A 22,014-nucleotide genomic window follows, 5' to 3' on the forward strand; every position below is an offset into this window, starting at 1 on the left:
TCATCTCCTAACTCCCATCCCCACCAGCCCTTGTCCTCTCATCCCAGCTGGTGGAGGGACCTTCAGTCCTCAGCAAGCCAGGGAAGGCAGGGCAAGAGGTGGGCCAGCCAGCTTGGCTCCCAGGGTCTGGTGGCAGAGCTTCTGTGCAAACAGAGGGCAATTTCCTGAGATGGCAAAGCTTATCCTGACCAGGGAGCACCCGGGGGCCTGGAGATCGCCACCATCTGCTTCATCAGGGAGAATGCCCTTCCCTGCAGGAGCCCAGGAGCTGGGGGGGAGAGTGGGTAGCTTAAGCCCTGGAACATCCGAGCTGCCACCCGTTGCCTAGCTGCATGGGTGCGTGTGTGGCAGCCTCGGAGCTGGAAGCTACGCTGCTCTCAGCTCTGAGCGGCCCTCTTGCTCCAGCCCCAGGCCCCATGAGCTGTCAGCAGCCCATGTCAGCCCGCCTGGAAGCGCCAGGCCAGGGGACGTAAGCTGCCATTTAAAGTCATAGTTGGCACAGTGCTGGAGGGAGACTTGGGATCAAGTGATCGCAAACCTCTCAATCCACAGAGTAAACAAGTGCCAGGCGAGAGGAAGGCCTTGGGGCAGGACAAGAAGCCAGGTCCTGGGCCTCCTGCCTGGTTCGAAAGGGGGAGACAGGCCTGGTTCAAAAGGCTGCAAGTCGGGGCCCCTGCCCAGCTTCCAGGTCGGAGCTGTCTGGCAGAACTGTACCGTGAGGCACAAGTGCAAGCCACGTCTGTCATTCCAAATTTTCTAGTGGCCACGTTAAAAAAGTAAAAAGAAACAGGTAAAGTTAATTTAAAAAAATATATTTCACTTAACTATATATATCCAAAATGTCATTCTGACGTGTAATCGATATAAAACTCTATTGAGATGTTTTACACCCTCTTTTCACACTGAGCTCTGAAATCCAGCTTGAAATTTACCCCGACAGCGCATCTCAGTTCTCACTGGCCAGGGCGCAAGAGCCACACGGGGCCCGTGGCCACTGCATGGGACAGCACAGGTCCATCCCTGGTTTCTAAAGGAGCACCTGGCCCTGGCTGGTTTGGCTCAGTGGTTAGAGTGTCGGCCCGTGGACTGAAGGGTCCTGGGTTCGATTTCGGCCAAGGGCACGTAGCTCAATCAGACTCAATCCCTGGCCTTGGTGGGGGCTCAAACTAATCAATGTGTCTCTCTCACATCAATGCTTCTCTCTCCCTCTCTCCCCCCTTCCACACTCTGAAAAAGCAATGGAAAAAATATCCTTGGTGAAAATTTTAAATAATAATAATAAATAAAACCCTGTGTCTATTTTTTTGTCCCTTGGGAGCCAGGACACTGCCCCCTGAGTAGGAGCACCCCTTGGTGAGTGGGGGTCGTCCTCTGAGTCTGCTGTTCCTGCCACCACAGGTGGGCCCTTACCTGGGAGCTGGGCTCTGATTTGCTTGGGCATTAGTCACGCAGGACCCCAGCTCTTGTTTTTCCTGCAGTGAATCAGCCCTAATCCCTGGGGGTGCGAGGCCCCCTGTGGCACTCGTTTATTTCCAAGAGGGCTTCTGCAGACGGGAGGCACAGACCCAATGTTCTGGAGCTCTGCCCGGCTCTTCCACCACCTGCCCTCCTCCGGGGGCCGCGGCCCTCTCCCCTGACTGCTCCCGCTCCCGGGGCTGGAGTCCGGACATCATCTCCCCGCTGGGCCCCCACCTCCAATGACCACCACCTCGGAGGAAGGGGCCTGGAGCCCTCGGACAGGGGCCTGGGGGCCGCCTCTCCCGTCTCCGCTCTCCTGGGCTGGGCGTTGCCTAATCTCAAAGATAAGAAAGTGTGCGGACTGGTTTAGGATGAGAGGCCCATCGGCAGGGCTGGCTCCTGGACCCTGCAATTTAAGCAAATGGCCGCTCTCTGAGAACTGTTGATTGCAGGTGCGCTACTAGTGGTTAGAAGAAAATTGTCACCCAGGAACCAAGTGGACAGCGGCTGGGGCAGCGGCTGAGTGGCCTCTGGGCCCCCCCTTCCACCTCACTCCGCGGCAGCCAGTGGGAGCAGAATGGTGGAGACCACGCCGCTTCCCTGCAGCCGCTGGTCCTCTCCCGGCCTCCTGCTGCCCTCCTACCCCCACTGCCACCGGCAGTCGCTCCCCCTCCAGGATGGGTGACTTCCGTGTCCCCTCTCCAGGGCCAAATTCAGCGGCTTGTCCATGAGATGCAGCCAACAGGGCCTCAGGCCTTCTCTGTCCCCCTGGGGCACGTGGCCAGCGTCAGGCCTCCGTCCCAGGTCTCCCCAGGCTGCCGGGACCCCTCTCTCCTCTCTAAATGTTTCCTGCGCTCAGCTAGGCCGGCCAGGATGCCCCACACTCCACACAGAGTGACTGCACCCCCTCTTGCTCCCCTCGACCCTCCTTCCACCAGAACAGTAGAAAGGGCTTCTCGAGCTGGGCCGGTGACATGAAAGCCTGGAGATGGGGGGACCCACTCCTTTCTTGAAGACCCTGGGGGCCACCGCAGAAGAAAGCAGCTACCCAGGTGACCTTTCCAGCACCCAGCGTGAGGAAAAGGCCAATAAACTGGTGCCGCTGACAGCCACTCCTCCTGACTTCAGAAAAGCCACCAGCGGCCACTTGCAGGAGAGGCAGGGTTCCCAGGGGCTCAGTCAGCAGCACCTGGGGACTAACACAGGATCCTTGGGGGAGGGGCCCAGGGGAGTCCCTGGAGCTGGCCTGAGACCCTTCTGACGATCCCGGCCATGCATGTCCTACTGCGCCTGGCCCTAGAGTCATGGGCAGGTGGGATGACGCTGAGCCAGCCAGGAAGATGGGTCAAGCTGGGTGGTGCCCACTTTTAAAATGTACCTTGTGCCAAGTGTCTGGGGTGAATGCCCCTGGCTTCCTCCTCATGTGAGAAGCGACCACAGAGCAGAGACCTGGAGGCCCTGGGGGTGAGTGGAGAGCCAGGGCCGTGGGTGGGGGCACCCAACAGGCCTGCCGCTGCGCTGGCCGGAGGTGTTCATTAACCCGAGCCGAGCTTGGGGCCCGGCCTGTCCCGGGGCCTGCGAGTGTCTGTCTGGAGCCCTGTCCCCCCTGTTCCCAGCTGCTTCCCCGGCTGGGTGTGACTGCTGCTGGCTGCCTCCGGGGCTGTGGGAGTGACAAGTCCAAACCTTCTCTGGGAGTTGGGCAGGCTCGGGCGCCCCGCCCTCGGGGCTCTGCCCTTTCCTCCCAAACTGGTTGTGCAGGAGAGGGCGTGAGTGTGGTGAGTGTGGGTGCATGCGCAGCCGCGGGCCTCACCTGCAGAGAGGGGCCTCCCAGAAACTGCCTTTCCTGCCAGTGCCCCGCCACCCCAACTTGCCAGAGCCCAGCCGAGCCGAGCCGCCAGCCAGGACACACGCCGCCCGCCGCCCAGCCCAGCCTGAGCCAGCGCCTGCCTCACCACCATGTTCAAGGGGCTGAGCAAAGGCGCCCAGGGGAAGGGGTCCCCCAAGGGCTCCCCCAGCAAGCACAACAGGTGAGTGGAGCTGGGGGTTGGGGCCGTGCAGGGTGGGACCAGACCCAGGTGCTCCAGCCACCTGGAGGTGCAGCCCGGAGCCCAGGAGCAGCCAGCCCAGTGCTGGCATTTGGTGTCCTGAGGCCAAAGGGCCCAGGGGGTTGGACTCTTCCAGACCCAGGCTGAGCTCCAGCCCTGGCAAGAGGCTAGCAATGGCCTGGGGCTCCTTGCATTCTCTGGGCGGGGGTGGGGGTGGGGGTGGGGAGGAGGGGCTGGGGTCAAGAGTTGGGGCTGCTCTGCAGGAGTAGGGGGAGGCCCTGGCAGCTACCTTCCTCCGATGGGAGGCTGGGGGACTGGAGGGCCTGGCTCCTGTTCATGGCTCTGCCCTCAAGGCTCTGCTTGGGCTGGGACGACCCTTGGGACCTGGGCATGGGGTGGGCAGAAGGCCTGAGGCCAGAGAAGCTGGGAGCTGGGAGCTGGGAGGCGGGATGCAGCTTTCCCCCAGGAGGCTCTCACCTCAGGCCTTGAGAGTCTTGTCACAGAGTTGGGGTGATTACTGTACAGGTGTGTGGAAGGGGTGCTGTGGGGAAGGGAAGGGCCCACAGGCCCCAGGCCTCCTCGAGCCTCCCTTGGTTCACCCAGCTCTCTGCAGGGCCCAGCCAGGCTCCCCGAGCCCCACCGTGTGTGGGCAGACTTGGCCGGCATTCCTTCTGCACTGGCCACCAGCCTCTCTGCAGGGTAGGGTGGCAGCTTACCTGGGGTCCCAGGTGTGGAAATGAGAGGACATGAAAAGCCTATTATCCTGATAGAGATCAGGGCGAAGGGCGCCAATCCAAGGCTGGACTCCTGGGCAGACAGGAAAGACCGCACTGAAGACTCTTGTTGGAGCCACCTGTCCTCCCTGGGGCTCTGAGCCCTGCCCAGGATAGAGATGCTCCTTCTAGGGGGAGCAGGACCCCCAGGAGGCCAGGCCTGAGGACAAGGTGCCCAGGGCTCGGGACCCAGAGCTCCCCTCCCAGGCAGCCTCCTGGGCAGTGCTTCCGGCCGGCATCTCTGTCCACATGGCCCTGTCCTCTGGTTGCTGCCCCCTAAGAGGGCTCCTCATTCCCCTCCCGTGCAGTCCACTCGTCCAGCACGTGTTTGTTGCACCCCACTGTGTGTGCCGAGGCTATTCTAGGCACTGGGGATGCCCCACAAACAACTGACTGGTCCCTGACTTCACGGTGTGTGTACATCCTAGTAATGTAAAAACTCGTACTTGCTGGGGGCCGACTACACGGGCTCTGCCCTGGGCGCTTCGGATGGATTGGTTCTCTTAACACAGTGACACGGCGAGGCAGATACTACTGAAGCCCCACTTACAAGGGGGGAGCCTCTGTCACAAAGAGGTTAAGTAACTTGCCCAAGGCCACGCAGCAGTAGTGACGGAAAGGGCCCAAACTCAGCCGTGCTGTCTGAAGTTCGGCCTGAATCTGGCCGGGTCTTTGCTGCACCGCCCTTTGCCTGGGGGGCTTTGATCCCTGGGTGGGAGCCCAGCTCTGTGAAGGCTTCCCTTCCCCAAGACTGTGACCCCACAGGGTGCCTTGCTCCTGAGGGTCGGGCCACTCTTCCTTTTATTAGGTCTGCTTGACCCTCTGGGCCCCAGAGAGTGAGCTCCAGCACACAGCAGGCGCCCATAGAGGCTGCTGGACGAGTGCATAGAAAAGAACCCTGGAGACCCCGTTCAGGCTCCTGGCTGTGTGACCTGGAACAAGTCACGTCCCAATTTGAACTCAGAACCACAAATATTGAAAATGGGGTGCCCTGGAGATCTCTTGACCCCCACATGCCCCAGTGCTGTGTGGCTCCTCTGGAGAGCCTGGGCATAGGCGAAGCCTGGGGTTCTAGGGGGCAGGGGGAGGCTGGGCTGATGGGCTGGGGTGGGAGGAAGTCGCAGTGGGGACGCACTGCTGCTCCCCAGCCCGCAGCCGACCCAGCTGCCCCCCGTCAAGGCCCAGCCGTCCTGTCTCAGGTGTTAGACTCGAGCTGGTGATTCACTCCCGGGGCTGCTGGCCTGCCAGGCCGGGAGCTGGGTGGGTCGGGAACTCACTGCCAGGCCAGTGACGTCAGCCTGCTCCGCGGTGCCTCCCACGCCTCGACCCTCGCTTTCTGATCCCTAACTGAGGGCTGCGCTCCCTCCACCCCCTGCACAGTATCTGAGCCTCCTACAGGAGACCAGAGCTCCCCAGCCTTACCCCACCTCCAGGGCAGCGAGCCCGGCTGTAGGGAGGGCCGGGGCCGGGGAGGCAGGCGACCCTACCTGGGTGAGTAGACCTCTGCCCAAAGGAAACAGGGGGACCTTTTCCCACCATGCCGCCCTGTGTCCCTACCACCCAATAGAGCCGCCACCCAGGAGCTGGCCCTGCTCATCTCCCGCATGCAGGCCAACGCCGACCAGGTGGAGAGGGACATCTTGGAGACCCAGAAGAGGCTGCAGCAGGTGAGGCCTAGGGGCGGATAGCAGGGCGGGGGCATGGAGGCCCAGTGTCACGTCACTGGTCGTGGTGAAGATGGCACAGATGACCTCTGTTCTTCACTGGCCACTCCCAAACACAGTGGGAGAGAGGGCTCGGCCGGGCTTCTAACTTGGGAGGTCACAGGGGCTCGGGGACCAGGCCTTCCCTGTGTCCTTGAGCTCACCCCTCAGATGCCCTGGGCCTGTCCCTCTGCCAGTGTGGGTTCCAGCGTCGGCCAGTGCAGCTGGGGTTCATCGGGGTGGGGCTCGGGGCAGGGCCGGCCGGGAGGGTGAGGTCCCACGCCCCCTCGCCCGCAGGACCGGCTGCACAGTGAGCAGAGCCAGGCCCTGCAGCACCGGCAGGAGGCGGGCCGCAGCCTGAAGGAGGCCGAGGTTTTACTGAAGGACCTTTTCCTGGATGTGGACAAGGCCCGGCGGCTGAAGCACCCACAGGCCGAGGAGATCGAGAAGGAGTGAGTGGGGCGGTGGTGAGCGTGGGCTCAAGGATGCAGGTGGCGGGGACCCCGGGGAGCCCCTGGCCCAGCCGTGACCTGCTGGCTGTCTCCTTGGCAGCATCAAGCAGCTGCACGAGCGGGTGACCCAGGAGTGTGCCGAGTACCGTGACCTGTACGAGAAGATGGTGCTGCCGCCCAGCGTGGGGCCCAGGGTCGACTGGGCACGGGTGCTGGAGGAGAAGCAGGTCAGGGGACATCCCCAACTTGGAGACCCCTCAAGGAGCTGGATGTCCCACCCGGCAGTAATCAGAACAGTACAGGGTGTCATCGGGGGCCTGACAGTTTGCTGGGACCCGGAGGTGGGAAGGGGTCTGGGAAGGGAAAGAGCGAGGAGGCAGTGCAGCCGGGAAGACTTCCTGTAAGAGGAGGCTCGGAGGCCTCAGAGAGGTGGAAAGGCGTGGCTGGGTTGGGTGAAGTGGTGAGGAGAGGACCCTCCAGAAAGAAGGAACTGAGGCTCCTGCCAGAGGAAGCCTGGGCGTGATAAGAGGTGGGGTTTCCTGGGCAGAACCAGATCACAGGCACCCTAAACCCTCAGCCTGACTGCAGTCACGGTGACACCAAGGCCCCAGCTGGGGCCACTGGAGAACGGCATGTCCCCAAGGGTGAGCCGCCGGCTAACCCAGGATATTCCCCTGGCTCGTCCACCCTCTGCCCAGAGGACCAGCTCCACCCTGCCGGTGGGGATGCGGGAGGGCAGGCCCGAGGCGGAGCTAAGTGGCCGGCTCTTCTGCAGAAGCAAGTCCGAGAGGGTCAGTACGGGCCGGGCATGGCGGAGCTGGAGCAGCAGATTGCGGAGCACAACATCCTGCAGAAGGAGATCGACGCCTACGGGCAGCAGCTGCGGAGTCTCGTGGGGCCGGTGGGTGAGCCTCCGGCACATGCATCCCAGCCCCAGCCCCCTTTCTCCCATCAGAGCCTGGGCTAGGCCCGCTGGCCCCTGAGGGCAGGAGGCGGGCCCCAGGTGGCCCAGGGCACGGGGGAGATCTCCCCTACCCCCGCCTCTCACCCGCCCGCGTTTTCTCCCCCTCGGTTGAGACAGGACGCGAACTCCATCCGAAGCCAGTACCGGGACCTACTGGTGAGCAGGAGGAAGGGCCGGGCTGGTGGGCTGGCAGCGGGGCGGGCCCGGCTGCCTGCACCCTGGCCGGGGCCAGTGCTTCTGGGTGCAGCCTGATGGTGCCCCCTGCTCCCCCTTCTCCCCTGGAGCGCAGAAGGCGGCCTCGTGGCGCGGGCAGAGCCTGGGCAGCCTGTACACGCACCTGCAGGGCTGCACGCGCCAGCTGAGCGCCCTGGCCCAGCAGCAGCTCCACATCCTGCAGCAGGACTGGAGCGACCTCCTGGCGGACCCCGTGGGCCTGCGGCGGGAGTACGAGGTGAGTGGGGGAGAGGGGGGCGGGGGGGGACGAGGAGGGCAGCTCCCTCACCGCCTGCTCCCCGGCCCCCCAGCACTTCAAGCAGCACGAGCTGCTGAGCCAGGAGCAGTGCGTGAACCAGCTGGAGGACGACGGAGAACGCATGATAGAGCTCGGGCACCCGGCCGCGGGGCCCATCCAGGTGCCCGGCCCAGAGGCCCCTCAGCCTTGGGGACCCCTGCTCCCTGCATCCAGGGCTTCCCGGGGGGAGGCTGGGGAGAGGGAGAGGGAGACACGGCCCAGCTCGGGGCCAGGGGGCAGGGCCAGCAGAGTGGGCGGTGGGCGGTGGACCGACCAGGGTCTGAGGGCTCCACGCGCTGTCCCCAGGTCCACCAGGAGGCCCTGAAGATGGAGTGGCAGAACTTCCTGAACCTGTGCATCTGCCAGGAGAGCCAGCTGCAGCACGTGGAGGATTACCGCTGGGTGAGCCGCGGGCGGGGCGGGGCTGGGCTGGGCAGGGCGGTGGACGGGGGTGGCCACCAGGGCCCCGGCTGGAGCACGGACACGCTCGCATTGTGGGAGACAGGGCACCTCATAAAAATGACACAGGTGTGTCTCTGTGGCCAGGTCCCAGAGGGAAAATACCGTCACGCCTACATTCCCAGCAAGGAGATGTCACTCCTCCCAAGAGAGGGCGAGCTGGTTCTTATGAGTGAAATAAAGTGACTCTTTTTATGCGTAAACCGTAGATACACACACACAGGGGACCCACAGCGCTTCCATGGTGTTAAAATTTCATGGAAGTGGTGGGGAAACTAAGGAAACCATGTCTAGAATACCTCCTTAGAAAAGACAGTAATAAAAAGTGTTGAGAAACATGGATAGAATGTACAACCGGGACTCTCTTTGGTAGTTTTCACCCAAAATGTTTCATATCCTTGGAGGGAGATGAAAGTCCAGGGGTGTTTTCTTCCCTTTTTCTGTATAAACCACATCATGTCCCGCCATGGACAAGAATTCGGGGGGTGATCAGCGCGTCATCCGATACACCAAGGTTGCGGGTTCGACCCCCAGTAATTGCACATACAAAAACCAACGAATGATGCGTGAATTGGTCTCTCTCTCTCTCTCAAATCAATTAAAAAACAAACAAACAAACAAACAAACAAAACATCAAAGCACATCCCCAGCTTCTACATCTTCTACACCCTGGGCCCCCATCCTGCGCACCCGCCCCGTGTGCCACCTGAGTCCCAGCCAGGACAACTCTGGGGGCTGGAGGGAGGCAGAGGCCTCGCCCTTCCTCCCCACTGTGCAGTAAGGACGAAGCCAGTGTTTATAACACTAAAGGAAATTAAGTTCAGTGACCCAAAAACGCCCGTGTGCAGAACACTCCAGTTCCAAGGGCCCTGCTGCCTGGGCCGTTTGGGTTTAGCCGGTTTGCATTGAGCTGTTTCGCTGGGGTGGGTGCCCTGGGCTCTGCATGACCACCCGCGACCTCAGTTCCAGGAAGAGGCCAACTCCGTCAGCCAGACCCTGGCAAAGCTCAACTCCAGCCTGGACACCCAGTACAGCCCTGCCCCTGGGGGGCCCCCTGGTGCCCCCACAGAGCTGCTACTACAGCTGGAGGTGAGACAGCCCCACCCGGCCCCCTGGGAATGGGGCCTGCCTGTGTGTCTGGGCCTCACCCTTCCCAGGTGCCTAGTCCTGCCCGAGCCCTGGCCTGGGGACCAGGAGGAGGGGGGTCACTCTAACAGGAGGAGGCTGGTCTGTCACCAGCAAGCTCTTCCCCTCCCTGGACCTCAGTTTCCTCACCTGTAATGTGACAGGGCCTCCAGGGTCACTCTGGGGCTCCTCCAGCTCCCACTCTGGGCAGTCCCCACCCACTCCATCCAGCAGACCCCAGGATCCTCCCAGGGAGGGGCTCCTTTTACCATTCTGACCTGGAGACCATCTTCATAAGGCCAGGTCTCTGGCTCTCCTGGGGGAAGGATATGGGGCGGGCCTGGCCTGAGCCCCCACTGCCTGGGACCCCATAGGCAGAGGAGAAGAAGCTGGCCGTGGCCGAGAAGACCATCGAGGACCTGCAGCGGCGGAGCCGGAAGGTGGCCCCTCTGCCCCAGCGCAGGAACCCGCCCCAGCAGCCTCTGCGGGTGGACAGCATCTGTGACTGGGACACAGGAGAAGTACAGGCTCAGCCCTTTCTGCCCCACCTCTGTCCCACTCCTACCCATTCCCACCACCACCCCTGCCCCTGCCCCGCTCCTGTCCCCTTACCTGTCCCTGTCCCCAGCCCTTACCTCATCTTGGCCTTGGTCCCTCCTCTGTCCCCGGCCCCTGAGCCTACATGAGCCCCTCCCCACCTACCCCCAGGTGCAGCTGCTGAGGGGTGAGCGGTACACGCTGATGGACAACACTGACCCCTACACCTGGGTGGTGCAGGGCCCAGGCGGGGAGACCAAGCACGCCCCGGCCGCCTGCTTCTGCATCCCTGCTCCAGACCCTGCAGCCGTGACCAGGGCCTCCAAGTAGGTTGCCTGGGGAGACTCGGGCAGGGGCAGGCTGTGGGCCCACACTGGCCCTGGGGGGCTTGAGGCCATCGCCTGGCCTTCGCCTGGCCTGGTGCCTGTATGGATTGGGGGATAGCGGGAGGAGGGACCTCTTCTCTGATCTCTTCCTCGATCCAGGCTGGCCTCCGAGCTGCAGGCCCTGAAGCAGAAACTGGCCACAGTGCAGAGTGTCCTGAAGGCCAGCGTTGCAGAACCCTTCCGGCCTGGCCAGCAGGGTACCGAGGGCTGACTGGGGCGTTGGGGGTGGTGGAATAGAAGATAAGGACTCCTACTTTCGCTGCTGCTGGGGGGCTACAGTGGGCAAGGTGGGCCCTGGACCCTCACAGGCACCCTGTGTCCCCAGCTCCTACTGGCTCAGCCACAGTGGACCCACAGGCCCAGAAGCTCCTGACACAGATGACCCGGCTGGACGGGGACCTGGGGCGGATAGAGAAGCAGGTGCTGGCCTGGGCCCGGGCCCCGCTGAGCCACACGGCTCCGCTGGAGGACCTGGAGGGCCGCATGCAAAGCCACAAGGTGGGTGAGCGAGGGCGGCCAGGAGAAGAGGTGGCCCTGCCCCGGGGCTGCGAGAGCTCAGGCAGGCATGTGTGGGAGCAGCCCCAGGACCCACGGTGGATGATGGGAATGCCCCGTGGGAATCACACAAACTGGGTCCTGTCCTCCTGCCCAAGATCATCCACATGGGGAGTAGCAGGGCCAGGACTGTTCCCAGAGCTCTAGCCTGGGCCCTCCGAGCACATACCCACCACACTCTCAGGCTCGTGGGAGGAGTTAGGTCGAACTGGCAGGAGGGCTGGGTGAAACCCACCTGCCCAGAACACAGATCCCTGCCCCCCGCCCACCCCAGGGCACAGCCCAGCAACTGCAGAGCCTGGGAGCTGAGAAGGAGGCAGCCCAGCAGGAGTGTGAGGCGTTCCTGTCGGCGCGGCCAGTGGGCCCGGCCGCCCTGCACCTGCCCGTGGCCCTCAACAACGTCAAGAACAAGTACAGTGACGTGCAGGCTCTCTGCAGCCTCTACCAGGAGAAGTGAGTGCTCTGCGCACCGGGAGGGAACCCCGGGCGGGGCGGCGGCGGTGTGGCCAACGGGGTGGCTGACCCTCGGCCTCCCCTGTGGCAGAGCGAAGGCTGCCCTGGGTCTGGAGCGGCAGATCCGGGACGCAGACAAGGTCATCCGAGGCTTCGAGTCTGTGCTGGCACAGGAGGCCCCCATCCCCGCTGGCCCGGGCGCCCTGCAGGAGAGGGTCAGCGAGCTGCAGGTGAGGGCCCAGCGGTCTCCTGGTGGGAGGGGTCACAGCCTGAACAAGCTTTGGGGGTAAGGTGGGTGGACGTGGCATCTCCTGTAACCGTGACGGTCCATCTCGCTGTGTCCCCTCCCCCGCCAGCGCCAGCGAAGGGAGCTGCTGGAGCAGCAGGCCTGCGTGCTGGGGCTGCACCGCGAGCTGAAGGCCGCCGAGCACGCGTGTGGCGCGCTGCAGAACAACTGCCACGAGTTCTGCCAAGACCTGCCTCGCCAGCAGCGCCAGGTGCGGGCCCTCACGGACCGCTACCACGCCGTGGGGGACCAGCTGGACCTGCGGTGAGCGGCTGGCCACCAGGGCTTGAGGCACGCCCCACAGTGCGCAGCAGCTGCTGCTGCTGAGCTGTGTGATCTTGGGTTGGTGACTCCACCTCTCTGAGGCTGTTTCCTCACCTCTAAAATGGGATAATAGCAGCGCCTACACCCCCAGGGTGGTGCCTGGTAGAGACTGTTGGGTCCATCTGTGAATACTCAGCTCTAGCACAGGGCCAGAATTAGGGGGTCAGCATGGTGGTCACTCAGGCCTCCTGACCTGTCCCGGTGAGGGAGGGACCCACCAGCCTCCTCCCTGCACCACGCACGGCCCCCAGAGGGCAGCTCTCACCTCTGCTCCGGCTTCATCCTCGCGCAGGGAGAAGACGGTGCAGGATGCCGGCCTCACCTACCAGCAGTTTAAGAACTGCAGGGACAACCTCAGCTCCTGGCTGGAGCAACTGCCCCACAATCAGGTGCGGCCCAGCGATGGGCCCAGCCAGATTGCCTACAAGCTGCAGGCGCAGAAGGTGAGGGGCTGGGGCTGCAGGGGACCTGGGGACAGGTCGGGACCCTGCCCAGAGCTGGGACCTCAAACCACCTCCACCTCCCTGGCAGCCTCTCCCACCGGAGAGACGCCTGTGCTCCTGTGGCCCCCTAGTGGCCAGTACTGTAAAAGACCTTAAGCTCAGACCACAAGGCCTTGGGTCATCACCACCCCCCATGCCCAAAATGTTCCGCTTTGCCCCAGAAACGGCCAGCCTAGCGCCATCTGGCCGGAGGTGGGCAGTGGGCTCTATGCTCTTGGCAGTTACACCTCCTACTGCACCCTCTTTCTCACACTTGCCCCTACTATACACTGGCAATGAGCCCTGGGCTGGGGGGACAGCCTGGCCCTGGGGCAACTCAGGTCGTGGGAGGCCGACGTATCACAGGCCATGATGCTGATAAGTGCTCGGTGAAGAAGCCAGAGCGCTGTGGGAGCCCACGGCAGGACACGTGTGGGGTCAGGGCAAGCGGTCTAGAGGGAGCCGACTTCTGAGCTGAGGCCTGAGGAATAGAGTGGCCGGGTGGGAGGGGTGAAATGTCCCAAGCTAAAGCCACAGTGGGTCAGGGGAGGGAAAGGGCAGTTTCCCACAAAACCCTCCTGGCCCCTGAATGTGGCCCTGGAGGCGCCTGCCTGGAGGAAGGTCCTGAGCGGTGCTACCTGGCCTCCTGACTCTCACCTGTTCCCGAGCAGAGGCTGCTGCGGGAGATCCAGGGCCGGGAGCGGGACAGGGCCAAGGCATCCCGCCTCTCCCGGGACCTGCAGGAGGCTCTCCAGGTGAGCACTTTTACTTCAGTTGGTCCCTCTTTATCCACCCTCCCTCCCTCCCTCCTCCTGCCAGTGCCCTGCTCTCCCACCCAAACTTCCCTCACTAACCCCCAGCCTGTTGTCTTTTCCCTGCTCAGGACTATGAGCTGCAGGCAGATACCTACCGCTGCTCCCTGGAGCCCACCAAGGCAGGGTGGGCCCCCAAGAGACCCCGAGTGGCTCCCCTGCAGGAGAGCATCCAGACCCAGGTGAGGCGGGACCCAGGGGGCACCAGCTCTGTGGTCTCTGGGGTGGGAGCTGACCCTGCCCTCCTGTGCCCCCTCCCTTTGGCCCCTCTAGGAGAAGAAGCTGACAGAAGCCTACACGGAGGCTGTAGCCATGCACCAAGAGCAGCTGCACCAGCTAGAGTTTGCCAGAAGGATGCTGGAGAAGGTATGGGGAGGATGCCCACTCCGTTCCCGCAAGAGGCAGCCTGGCCTGGTTGTTGACCTGGCCGACTTCCTTCCCCCTCACCCCACCACCTGCAGTCCCGGGGTTCTGCCTCCCCCACTTCTCTCCCCAGAAGCTCTTATAGGCTGGGCTCCATCTCAGAGTAGATCCTGGAGATGTCATTCAGGGGGCTCACAGCTTAGCCACTGGACAGTCCCCTGGGGGGGAAACAGGAGAAAATGCTCACAAAGTCTTCAGCCTTAGGACCCAGCAGTGGGCAAGGCCACCAAGGTCTCCTCTTCGTGACTCTTGGTGACTGACCGAGGGACTGGCCAGCTTTCCTACCCAGAGCAGTACTCCAGTGTCCCCCAGAGGAGTGTGCAGATAGAAGGGGAAGGAGGAAGGTTGGAAGGGAACACCTGTCCTATTTGCACATTACAGTGCAGGCTTGGCCTGGACCCTGCCTTGCCTCCTGACATCCTGGGATTAATGGGTCCTCTCAAAATCCTGCATCCAAGCGTCTCAGGTCTTCAGCTCTGCCTCCCGGAACCCACCGGGAAGGATGTCTCGGGAAGCGGGGAAGGGTGTCTGTTCCTCCACAGTCCTCTCCCCTGTTCCCCTCACTCTGCAGAAGGAGCTCAGCGAGGACATCCAGGCGGCCCTTGGCGTGCAGAGGGGGTCTGCGAGCCCAGCCCAAGCAGGCAGGGAGTCGGAGGCGCTGAAGGCCCAGCTGGAGGACGAGCGAAAGCGGGTGGCCCGGGTGCAGCACGAGCTGGAGGAGCAGAGGAAACAGCTGCTGCGGCTGAGGACCCAGCGGCCCTTGGAGAGGCTGGAGGAGAAGGAAGTGGTGGAGCTTTACCGGGACCCCCAGCTGGAGGGCAGCCTGTCCCGGGTGAAGTCCCAGGTGGAGGAAGAGGGCAGGAGGCGGGCTGGCCTGCAGGCAGACCTGGAGGTGGCGTCCCAGAAGGTCGTGCAGCTGGAGGGCAAGAGGAAGGCCATGCAGCCTCATCTGCTGACCAAGGAGGTCACCCAGGTAGAGAAGGACCCAGGTCTGGACAGCCAGGCGGCCCAGCTCAGCAGTGAGATCCAGCACCTGCGGGCGGAGAACACGGCTGTCTCGGCCCGGCTGGAGGGGCTGAAGAGGGAGCTGCTGGCGCTGGAGCAGGAGGCGGCCGAAGTGAGGGAGAGGGTCGTGGTGAAGGAAGTGGTCAAGGTGGAGAAGGACCTGGGAATGGTCGCGGCAGCCCGGGCCCTGCGGCTGAAGATCGCAGAGGACGTGGCGCAGAGGAAGAGGGCAGAGGAGGCGGCGGCGCAGCTGCAGGCTCGCATCGGAGACCTGGAGCGGGCCATCAGCGCCGTGCAGCCCAAGGTGGTCGTGAAGGAGGTGAAGAGGGTGGAGCAGGACCCAGGCCTCATCAAGGAGGCGTCCAGGCTGCGCGGCCTCCTCGAGGGGGAGAGGAGTAGGAACGCCGTGCTGGCCAAGGAGCTGAAGGAGCTGCAGGGCAAGTACAGCGAGGTGGGGAAGCAGAAGCCCAAGGTGGAGCTCCAGGAGCGCGTCCGCGAGATCTTCCAGGTGGATCCGGAGACGGAGCTGGAGATCGCGCGGCTCCGGGCCGAGCTGCAGGAGACCGCCAGCAAGAGGAGCGGCGTGGAGAGGGAGGTGGAGAGGCTGCTGCCCGACCTGGCGGTCCTGCGGGCCCAGAAGCCCCTGGTGGAGTACAAGGAGGTGACGCAGGAGGTGGTCAAGCACGAGAAGAACCCGGAGGTACTGCGGGAAATTGACCGCCTGAAGGCCCAGCTCAACGAGCTGGTCAACACCAGCGGGCGGGCCCAGGAGCAGCGCATCCGGCTGCAGGGGGAGCGGGATGAGTGGAAGCGGGAGCGGTCCAAGGTGGAGACCAAGACGGTGAGCAAGGAGGTGGTGCGCCACGAGAAGGACCCGGTCCTGGAGAAGGAGGCCGAGCGGCTCCGCCAGGAGGTGCGGGAGGCGGCGCAGAAGCGGCGGGCCGCCGAGGACGCGGTCTACGAGCTGCAGAACAAGTACCTGCTCCTGGAGAGGAGGCGGCCCGAGGAGAAGGTGGTGGTGCAGGAGGTGGTGGTCACCCAGAAGGACCCGAAGCTCCACGAGGACCACAGCCGGCTGAGCCAGAGCCTGGACGAGGAGGTGGGCCGGCGGCGGCAGCTGGAGCTGGAGGTGCGGCAGCTGCTGGCGAGCGTGGAGCAGGAGGAGGGCCTGCTCAGCTTCCAGGAGGACCGCGACAAGAAGCTGGCCGTGGAGAAGGAGCTGCGGCAGCTGACCCTGCGGATCCAGGAGCTGGAGAAGCGGCCCCCCGCGGTGCAGGAGAAGATCATCATGGAGGAGGTGGTCAAGCTGGAGAAGGACCCGGGCCTGGAGAAGTCTGCGGAGGCCCTGCGGCAGGACCTGGACCGGGAGAAGGCCCAGGTGACGGAGCTGCATCGGGAGCGCAACAACCTGCAGGTGCAGATCGACGTCCTCCAGAAAACCAAGTCGCAAGAGAAGACCATCTACAAGGAGGTGATCAGGGTGGAGAAGGACCGGGTGCTGGAGGGCGAGCGGTCCCGGGTGTGGGAGATGCTCAACAGGGAGCGCTCGGGCCGGAAGGGCCGCGAGGAGGAGGTGCAGCGCCTCCGGGAGCGCATCGACAGGGCCGAGGGGCTGAGCAGGACCTGGGCCCGGGAGGAGGCCGAGCTCCAGAAGGCCCGGAGCCAGGCGAGCCAGGAGTGCAGGCAGCGGGAGCAGGAGCTGCGGGAGCTCGAGAGGCAGAAGCAGCAGAGGGTGCTGCAGCTGCAGGAAGAGTCGAAGCTGCTCAGCCAGAAGACCGAGAGCGAGCGGCAGAGGGCCTCCCAGCAGGGCCAGGAGCTCTCGCAGCTCCAGGCGGCCATCCTCCAGGAGAAGGACCAGATCCACGCGAAGGAGAGGACCCTCCGGGAACTCCACACCAAGGTGAGCCGGGAGGAGCTCAACCAGGAGACCCAGACGCGAGAGACCAACCTTTCCACCAAGATCTGTATCTTGGAGCCCGAGACAGGGAAGGACCTGTCCCCGTACGAGGCCTACAAGAGGGGCATCATCGACCGAGGCCAGTACCTCCAGCTGCAGGAGCTCGAGTGTGACTGGGAGGAGGTCACCACCTCGGGCCCCTGTGGGGAGGAGTCGGTGCTCCTGGATCGAAAGAGCGGGAAACAGTACTCCATCGAGACCGCCCTACACTGCCGGCGCATCTCCAAGGAGGAGTACCATCTCTACAAGGACGGCCTCCTGCCCATCTCCGAGTTCGCCCTGCTCGTGGCGGGGGAGACCAAGCCCTGCTCCTCGCTCTCTATTGGCTCCATCATTTCCAAGTCCCCACTCGCCTCCCCAGCCCAGCAGAGCACCTGTTTCTTCTCTCCCGGCTTCTCTCTCGGGCTCGGCGATGACAGCTTCCCCATTGCCGGGGTCTACGACACGACCACAGACAACAAGTGCACCATCAAGACGGCCATGGCCAAGAACATGCTGGACCCCATCACGGGGCAGAAGCTGCTAGAGGCCCAGGCGGCCACGGGGGGCATCGTGGACCTCCTCAGCCGGGAGCGCTACTCCGTGCACAAGGCCATGGAGAGGGGGCTGATCGAGAACAGCTCCACGCAGAGGCTGCTCAACGCCCAGAAGGCCTTCACCGGCATCGAGGATCCCATCACCAAGAAGCGGTTGTCGGTGGGCGAGGCCATCCAGAAGGGCTGGATGCCCTGGGAGAGCGTGTTCCCCCACCTGCTGGTGCAGCACTTGACCGGGGGGCTCATTGACCCCAAGAGGACAGGCCGCATCCCTGTCCCGCAAGCCCTGCTCTCAGGAATGATCAGTGAGGAGCTGGCCCAGCTCCTGCAGGATGAGTCCAGCTACGAGAAGGATCTAACAGACCCCATCTCCAAGGAGCGGCTGAATTATAAGGAGGCCATGGGGCGCTGCCGGAAGGACCCCCTGAGTGGCCTGCTGCTCATCCCGGCCGCACTGGAGGGGTACCGCTGCTACCGCGCAGCCTCCCCCACCGTACCCCACACACTGCGCTGATGGGGCAAAGTCATGGGAGTGTATGTGGGGGAGGGGTAGGATGCATGCACCCCTCACCCCAGAGCAGCCTCATCCAGGGGGTGGGTCTCCCCTCTGCCTGATCCCTGTTCTGACTCAACATTCGCGGTGTTGGGCTCCCTCCCCTAATTTAGGTGCCCACTCCATCCCCAGACCTGGAGATCCGTAGATCTGTTCCTCCCCTACCCAGTACTTGCAATAAACGAATTCTTCCAGCATCTTGTTCACATGTGGGAGTGCAGAGTGGATCTGTCTGGGGCAGGACACAAGGGACCCCTCTGCTTCAGTCCTTCCCAGCTAGGCAGTGGACATGCACACTGGGCCTCAGAGAAACAGGCCCCCGTGACTCTGGGAGGGATATGCTGGCAGGTCATGGAAGGAGATCGTGGACAGGCAAGTCCCTGATGTGCCCCCAACAGAAAAGCACGGGAAAACTTGGAGTACATCACTTTTATTTCCTGATTTTAAATCCAGAGGCAAACAAATGTAAGCACATCCTAGGTAACAACTACTTAGGACACACACACACCTGGGACCAGGAAAATGTCCCTTCTCTCAGCCACCCTGCATCCTGCTTTACTTGGGACTTTTTAACTGGAACTCAACTCTTCCCCAAAACATTTTAAATCCAAAAAGACCAGCAGGGGGCACCCTTTCCCTCAGGGTCTGGCTCTGCAGCTGAGGGCTGGGCAGGTGAAGGGCAGAGGAGTGCCTTGCCCGTGAGCAGTGGCCGGGGAAGGCTTTCTGCTCTCCTTGGCCGGTTACCCCAGTGCCAGGAGACCCAGGATCTAACTTAGCCCCTCTCGCACGGAGCTTCTGTGCCATCTTGAAATGGCACCGTGGAACCCAACAAACAACACAGGAACTCGCTAACTTGTTGGCAGGACCAACCCAGACTCTGCCCTCTTATGGCTGATGCCAAATTCCATAGACCTCTGCTCTCTCCGCAGACATGTTTCCTTTCTTGGGAAACTGGTGAAGAGGCGGCTGGGGCAGCAGCTGGAGGGAGGCTTTCAGGTGGTGGCCTCATCTGCTCTCAGCGGCAAAAACGCTCCAGCACACACTGGTGGGGGGCTGGGGAGGTCTCGGTGGACAGGAAGTATGGGTGGGCAAGGGCGCCCTTGGCTGAGATTCGCTGGCTGGGGTCGTACTGCAGGAGTTGCTGTGAAGGAAGGAAGAGGGGGAGGAGAGAGATGAGAGAGATTGGGCGTGTGTGGTCCAGGGTGGGGAGAGGAATGGCCCTCCCAGGATAATCCTGGCTGGTGGGCCCTAAGCCCCAGTGTGCTGCCTTCAGACCCAGAACTGCACACAGCTACTACCTCCCAGCTCAGGAGCCAGTGTGAACACCCCTGGGATGTGGAGACCAAGAATTAGTTCTGGTCCAGCCCAGCTGAGTCAGTCTCTCCCTTCCTCACTGAGGTTCCCGTACTGCGGTTTCCAGGCCCCAGCCTACTTCTAGCCGAGACAGACTTCTCTCTGTGTATCGGGAAGTATGGGGCCAAACCTGCCAGGGTGGGGCAGGAACTCCCAGTCCCTATTCCCAGCCAAGCTGTGGAAGGACCCACTGCCTCGGAGTGGGAGTTGCCAGGACAGTGCTGAGAGCCTTGGTGGGAAGTGTGTGCTGTCCTGCTGGCACTGGGTAGGTACACACGCTGACTTCTGGAAAACTAGACACGTAGCCTGAAGATGGAAACACGGCCCAGCCTTCCTCTGAACCAGGGAGAAAGGTGTCTCCCAGGCTTTGTGCGTAAGAACAGATGGCTCTACTAAGGCCACCAGGGCAGTCTGGCCTGGGCCAGCCCAAGGGATCAAGATGGTGCAACAGGAGGGGAGAGACAGAGCAGGGGCCCAGGAGGCAGGGAATAGCCTTGTGTGGGAGTAACCACTGTGGAAGGCACTGTGGGGATACTGACGCAGTAGGGGGTGTGGTCCCCGCCTGGAAAAGCTTACAGTTTAGACCACAGGGAAAGTTACCAAGAACACAAGGCAACAGCAAAATAGGGCAAGAATCACAGCATAAAAACCAAGCTAACTAGAAAAGAGACGTTTACAAAGAAACGGTGAACACTGGACTTATGACAGGAGAGGCCTCTAGGTGGAACAATCAATACGCACAGGGACTGGGACAAGCCGGTTGTGGACAAGGGTCAGAAAAGGGACCAGCCTGGACTCAGAAGGAGCCAGAGTTACACAGGACGCTGGCTAACTACAGGGACACTTCTGCTTGGAGCAGCAGCTGGAGCTAGGAGGCCTTTCTTGCCCTCCGGGCCGCCTACCTGTACCTACCATGAGCAGGTCCTTGCCCTCCGGCTCCAGATTGGGCACAACGTTCTCCAGCCCCTTCCTGGTCCACTTGGGGAAGCTGCCCTTATAGTCAGGCAGCTGGGTGACACCTGGCCACGTGGCTTCACTGGGTGTCCCCAGGGTCCGAAAGATGCGGAAGAGCTGGTCAATCTCAGAGTCACCGGGAAACAGAGCTTTGCAGGTCACCTGGGATGGGGAAGAGGTGACAGTTAGGGGTCCCCTCCTGATCATTCAGAATCCAATACCAGAGAAGGGCTGGGCCAGGGAGGCACTGTCCAGACCCCTCCTGGGGCTGGCTGAGAACCCTGGCCTTTCTGGAATAAAGCTCAATTCCTCAGTCCTTTCGCCAGTCCCTCAATCCGCCTCTGACAGGTGACTCAGGGCCCCCACCCCACCTCAGTGGGGCCCTCCCCGGGGCCACGTCCGTCCCTCGCTCTACCATCTCTGCAAAGATGCAACCGATGCTCCAGATGTCCACCGCTGTCGAATAGAACCTGCTGCCCAGGAGGATCTCGGGGGCGCGATACCAGAGCGTCACCACCTGTGGGGACAAGAAAACCGGGTTGTTCGGGGGGTAGCTGAAGGTGTGGGCAACTTCCCCTCAGCCGCCCTCCCCTCCCCTCTGTCCCACGGTTACCTCGTGGGTGTAGGTGCGCAGGGGCACCCCGAAGGCTCGGGCCAGCCCGAAGTCAGCCAGCTTGATGGCGCCCAAGTCGTTGATGAGCAGGTTCTGGGGCTTCAGGTCGCGGTGGATGACCCGATGGGAGTGGCAGAAGTTGACCCCCTGCAGCAGCTGGAAGAGGTAACTCTGGAACAGCGAGGGGGCGCCGGCTGAGCAGGGGGTCGGCCGCCTTCCCCGTCCGTCTGTCCGTCCGTCCGTCCTTCCCGCGGTACCTTGACTAGGTGCAGGGGGAGCTCGGAGACCGGCGTGGAGTCCATGAACTTCTTGAGGTCCTGGCTGAGGAACTCGAACACCAGGTACAGCTTCTTCTCGCTGTGCACCACGTCCAGCAGCCTGGGGGGGACCAGTCAGGAGGCGGCCTTGGGGGCGGGGAGGGGGCCGGGCCCCCCGCCTCCCGCCCCGGCTCACCTGACGATGTTGGGGTGCTTAAGCTCCTTGAGCAGGGAGATCTCCCTGATGGCGGTGCTGGGGACCCCTTCGGTCTCCCTGCAGGAAAGGGGACCCAGCAGCGGAGCAGGAGCTGAGAAGGTGCTTCTGCCCCTCCCCCCGCCCGGGCCCTTATTCGGGAGGAGGGCCACCCCTCAGGCGGGGCGCCGGGCTCCGGGGCGCCCTCCTGCCCCCCGGGCAAAGCGCGGTCGGGGTGGGGCTGCGCCCTGCGCCCCGCGCCCCCCGCGCTCGGGAAGGGGCCCCGGGGCCGCGCGGAGCCGGGCCACTCACAGGTCCAGCCGGATCTTCTTGAGGGCCACGAGCTGGCCCGTGTCCTTGTTCCTGGCCTTGTACACCACGCCGTAGGTGCCCTCGCCCACCTTCTCCACCTTCTGGAACACGTCCATGGCGCCGGGCGCCCGCCCCGGGCACCGCGTGTGAGGCGCGGCCGCCTCGGCCCCCGGGCCCCGAGCCGCGTGCCGGCCAGGACCCGGCCCAACCTCGCCCCGCGGCCTCCTCTGAGGGCGGGACCTCGGCGGGGTCGGCGCCCCTGCGTCCTGGGCCGTCCAACCCTGTCCCCCACCCCTGTCCCCTCAGGCGCGCGGCCGGGATTCACCGGAACCCTGCGCGCCGGCGCGGCCTTCCCGCCGGCGGCCGCCTGACGCGCGGCGCCCTCTGCTGGCCGCCGCCCGCCTCACAGCGCCCCCTGCTGGCCGCCGCCCGCCTCACAGCGCCCCCTGCTGGCCGCCGCCCGCCTCACAGCGCCCCCTGCTGGCCGCCGCCCGCCTCACAGCGCCCTTTGCTGGCCGCCGCCCGACCCTCGC

General features: G+C 63.4%; 2 protein-coding genes across 2 annotated transcripts; one reads left to right on the plus strand and one right to left on the minus strand.

Moving 5' to 3' along the window:
- Nucleotides 1-3,218: 3,218 nt before the first annotated feature.
- EVPL (envoplakin) lies at nt 3,219-18,007 on the plus strand. The gene is made up of 22 exons (XM_081162767.1): nt 3,219-3,485; nt 5,844-5,943; nt 6,277-6,431; nt 6,532-6,658; nt 7,207-7,332; nt 7,513-7,551; nt 7,685-7,846; nt 7,920-8,027; nt 8,213-8,308; nt 9,329-9,454; nt 9,865-10,011; nt 10,199-10,353; nt 10,513-10,610; nt 10,739-10,911; nt 11,243-11,421; nt 11,513-11,651; nt 11,778-11,971; nt 12,324-12,474; nt 13,185-13,268; nt 13,397-13,507; nt 13,599-13,691; nt 14,320-18,007. Exons 1-22 carry the CDS (start codon nt 3,415-3,417, stop codon nt 17,758-17,760), a joined length of 6,075 nt encoding a protein of 2,024 aa, XP_081018893.1. The 5' UTR covers nt 3,219-3,414; the 3' UTR covers nt 17,761-18,007.
- Nucleotides 18,008-18,214: 207 nt separating this feature from the next.
- CDK3 (cyclin dependent kinase 3) lies at nt 18,215-21,597 on the minus strand (the record flags this gene model as incomplete). Its single annotated transcript, XM_081161923.1, has 7 exons — nt 18,215-18,940; nt 20,065-20,268; nt 20,522-20,623; nt 20,720-20,890; nt 20,977-21,097; nt 21,173-21,250; nt 21,482-21,597. 7 exons carry the CDS (start codon nt 21,595-21,597, stop codon nt 18,815-18,817), a joined length of 918 nt encoding a protein of 305 aa, XP_081018049.1. The 3' UTR covers nt 18,215-18,814.
- Nucleotides 21,598-22,014: the final 417 nt, after the last annotated feature.

The sequence above is a fragment of the Miniopterus schreibersii genome (genome assembly GCF_964146895.1).
Source record: "Miniopterus schreibersii genome assembly, chromosome: 16".
NCBI classification, from domain to species: Eukaryota; Metazoa; Chordata; class Mammalia; order Chiroptera; family Miniopteridae; genus Miniopterus; species Miniopterus schreibersii.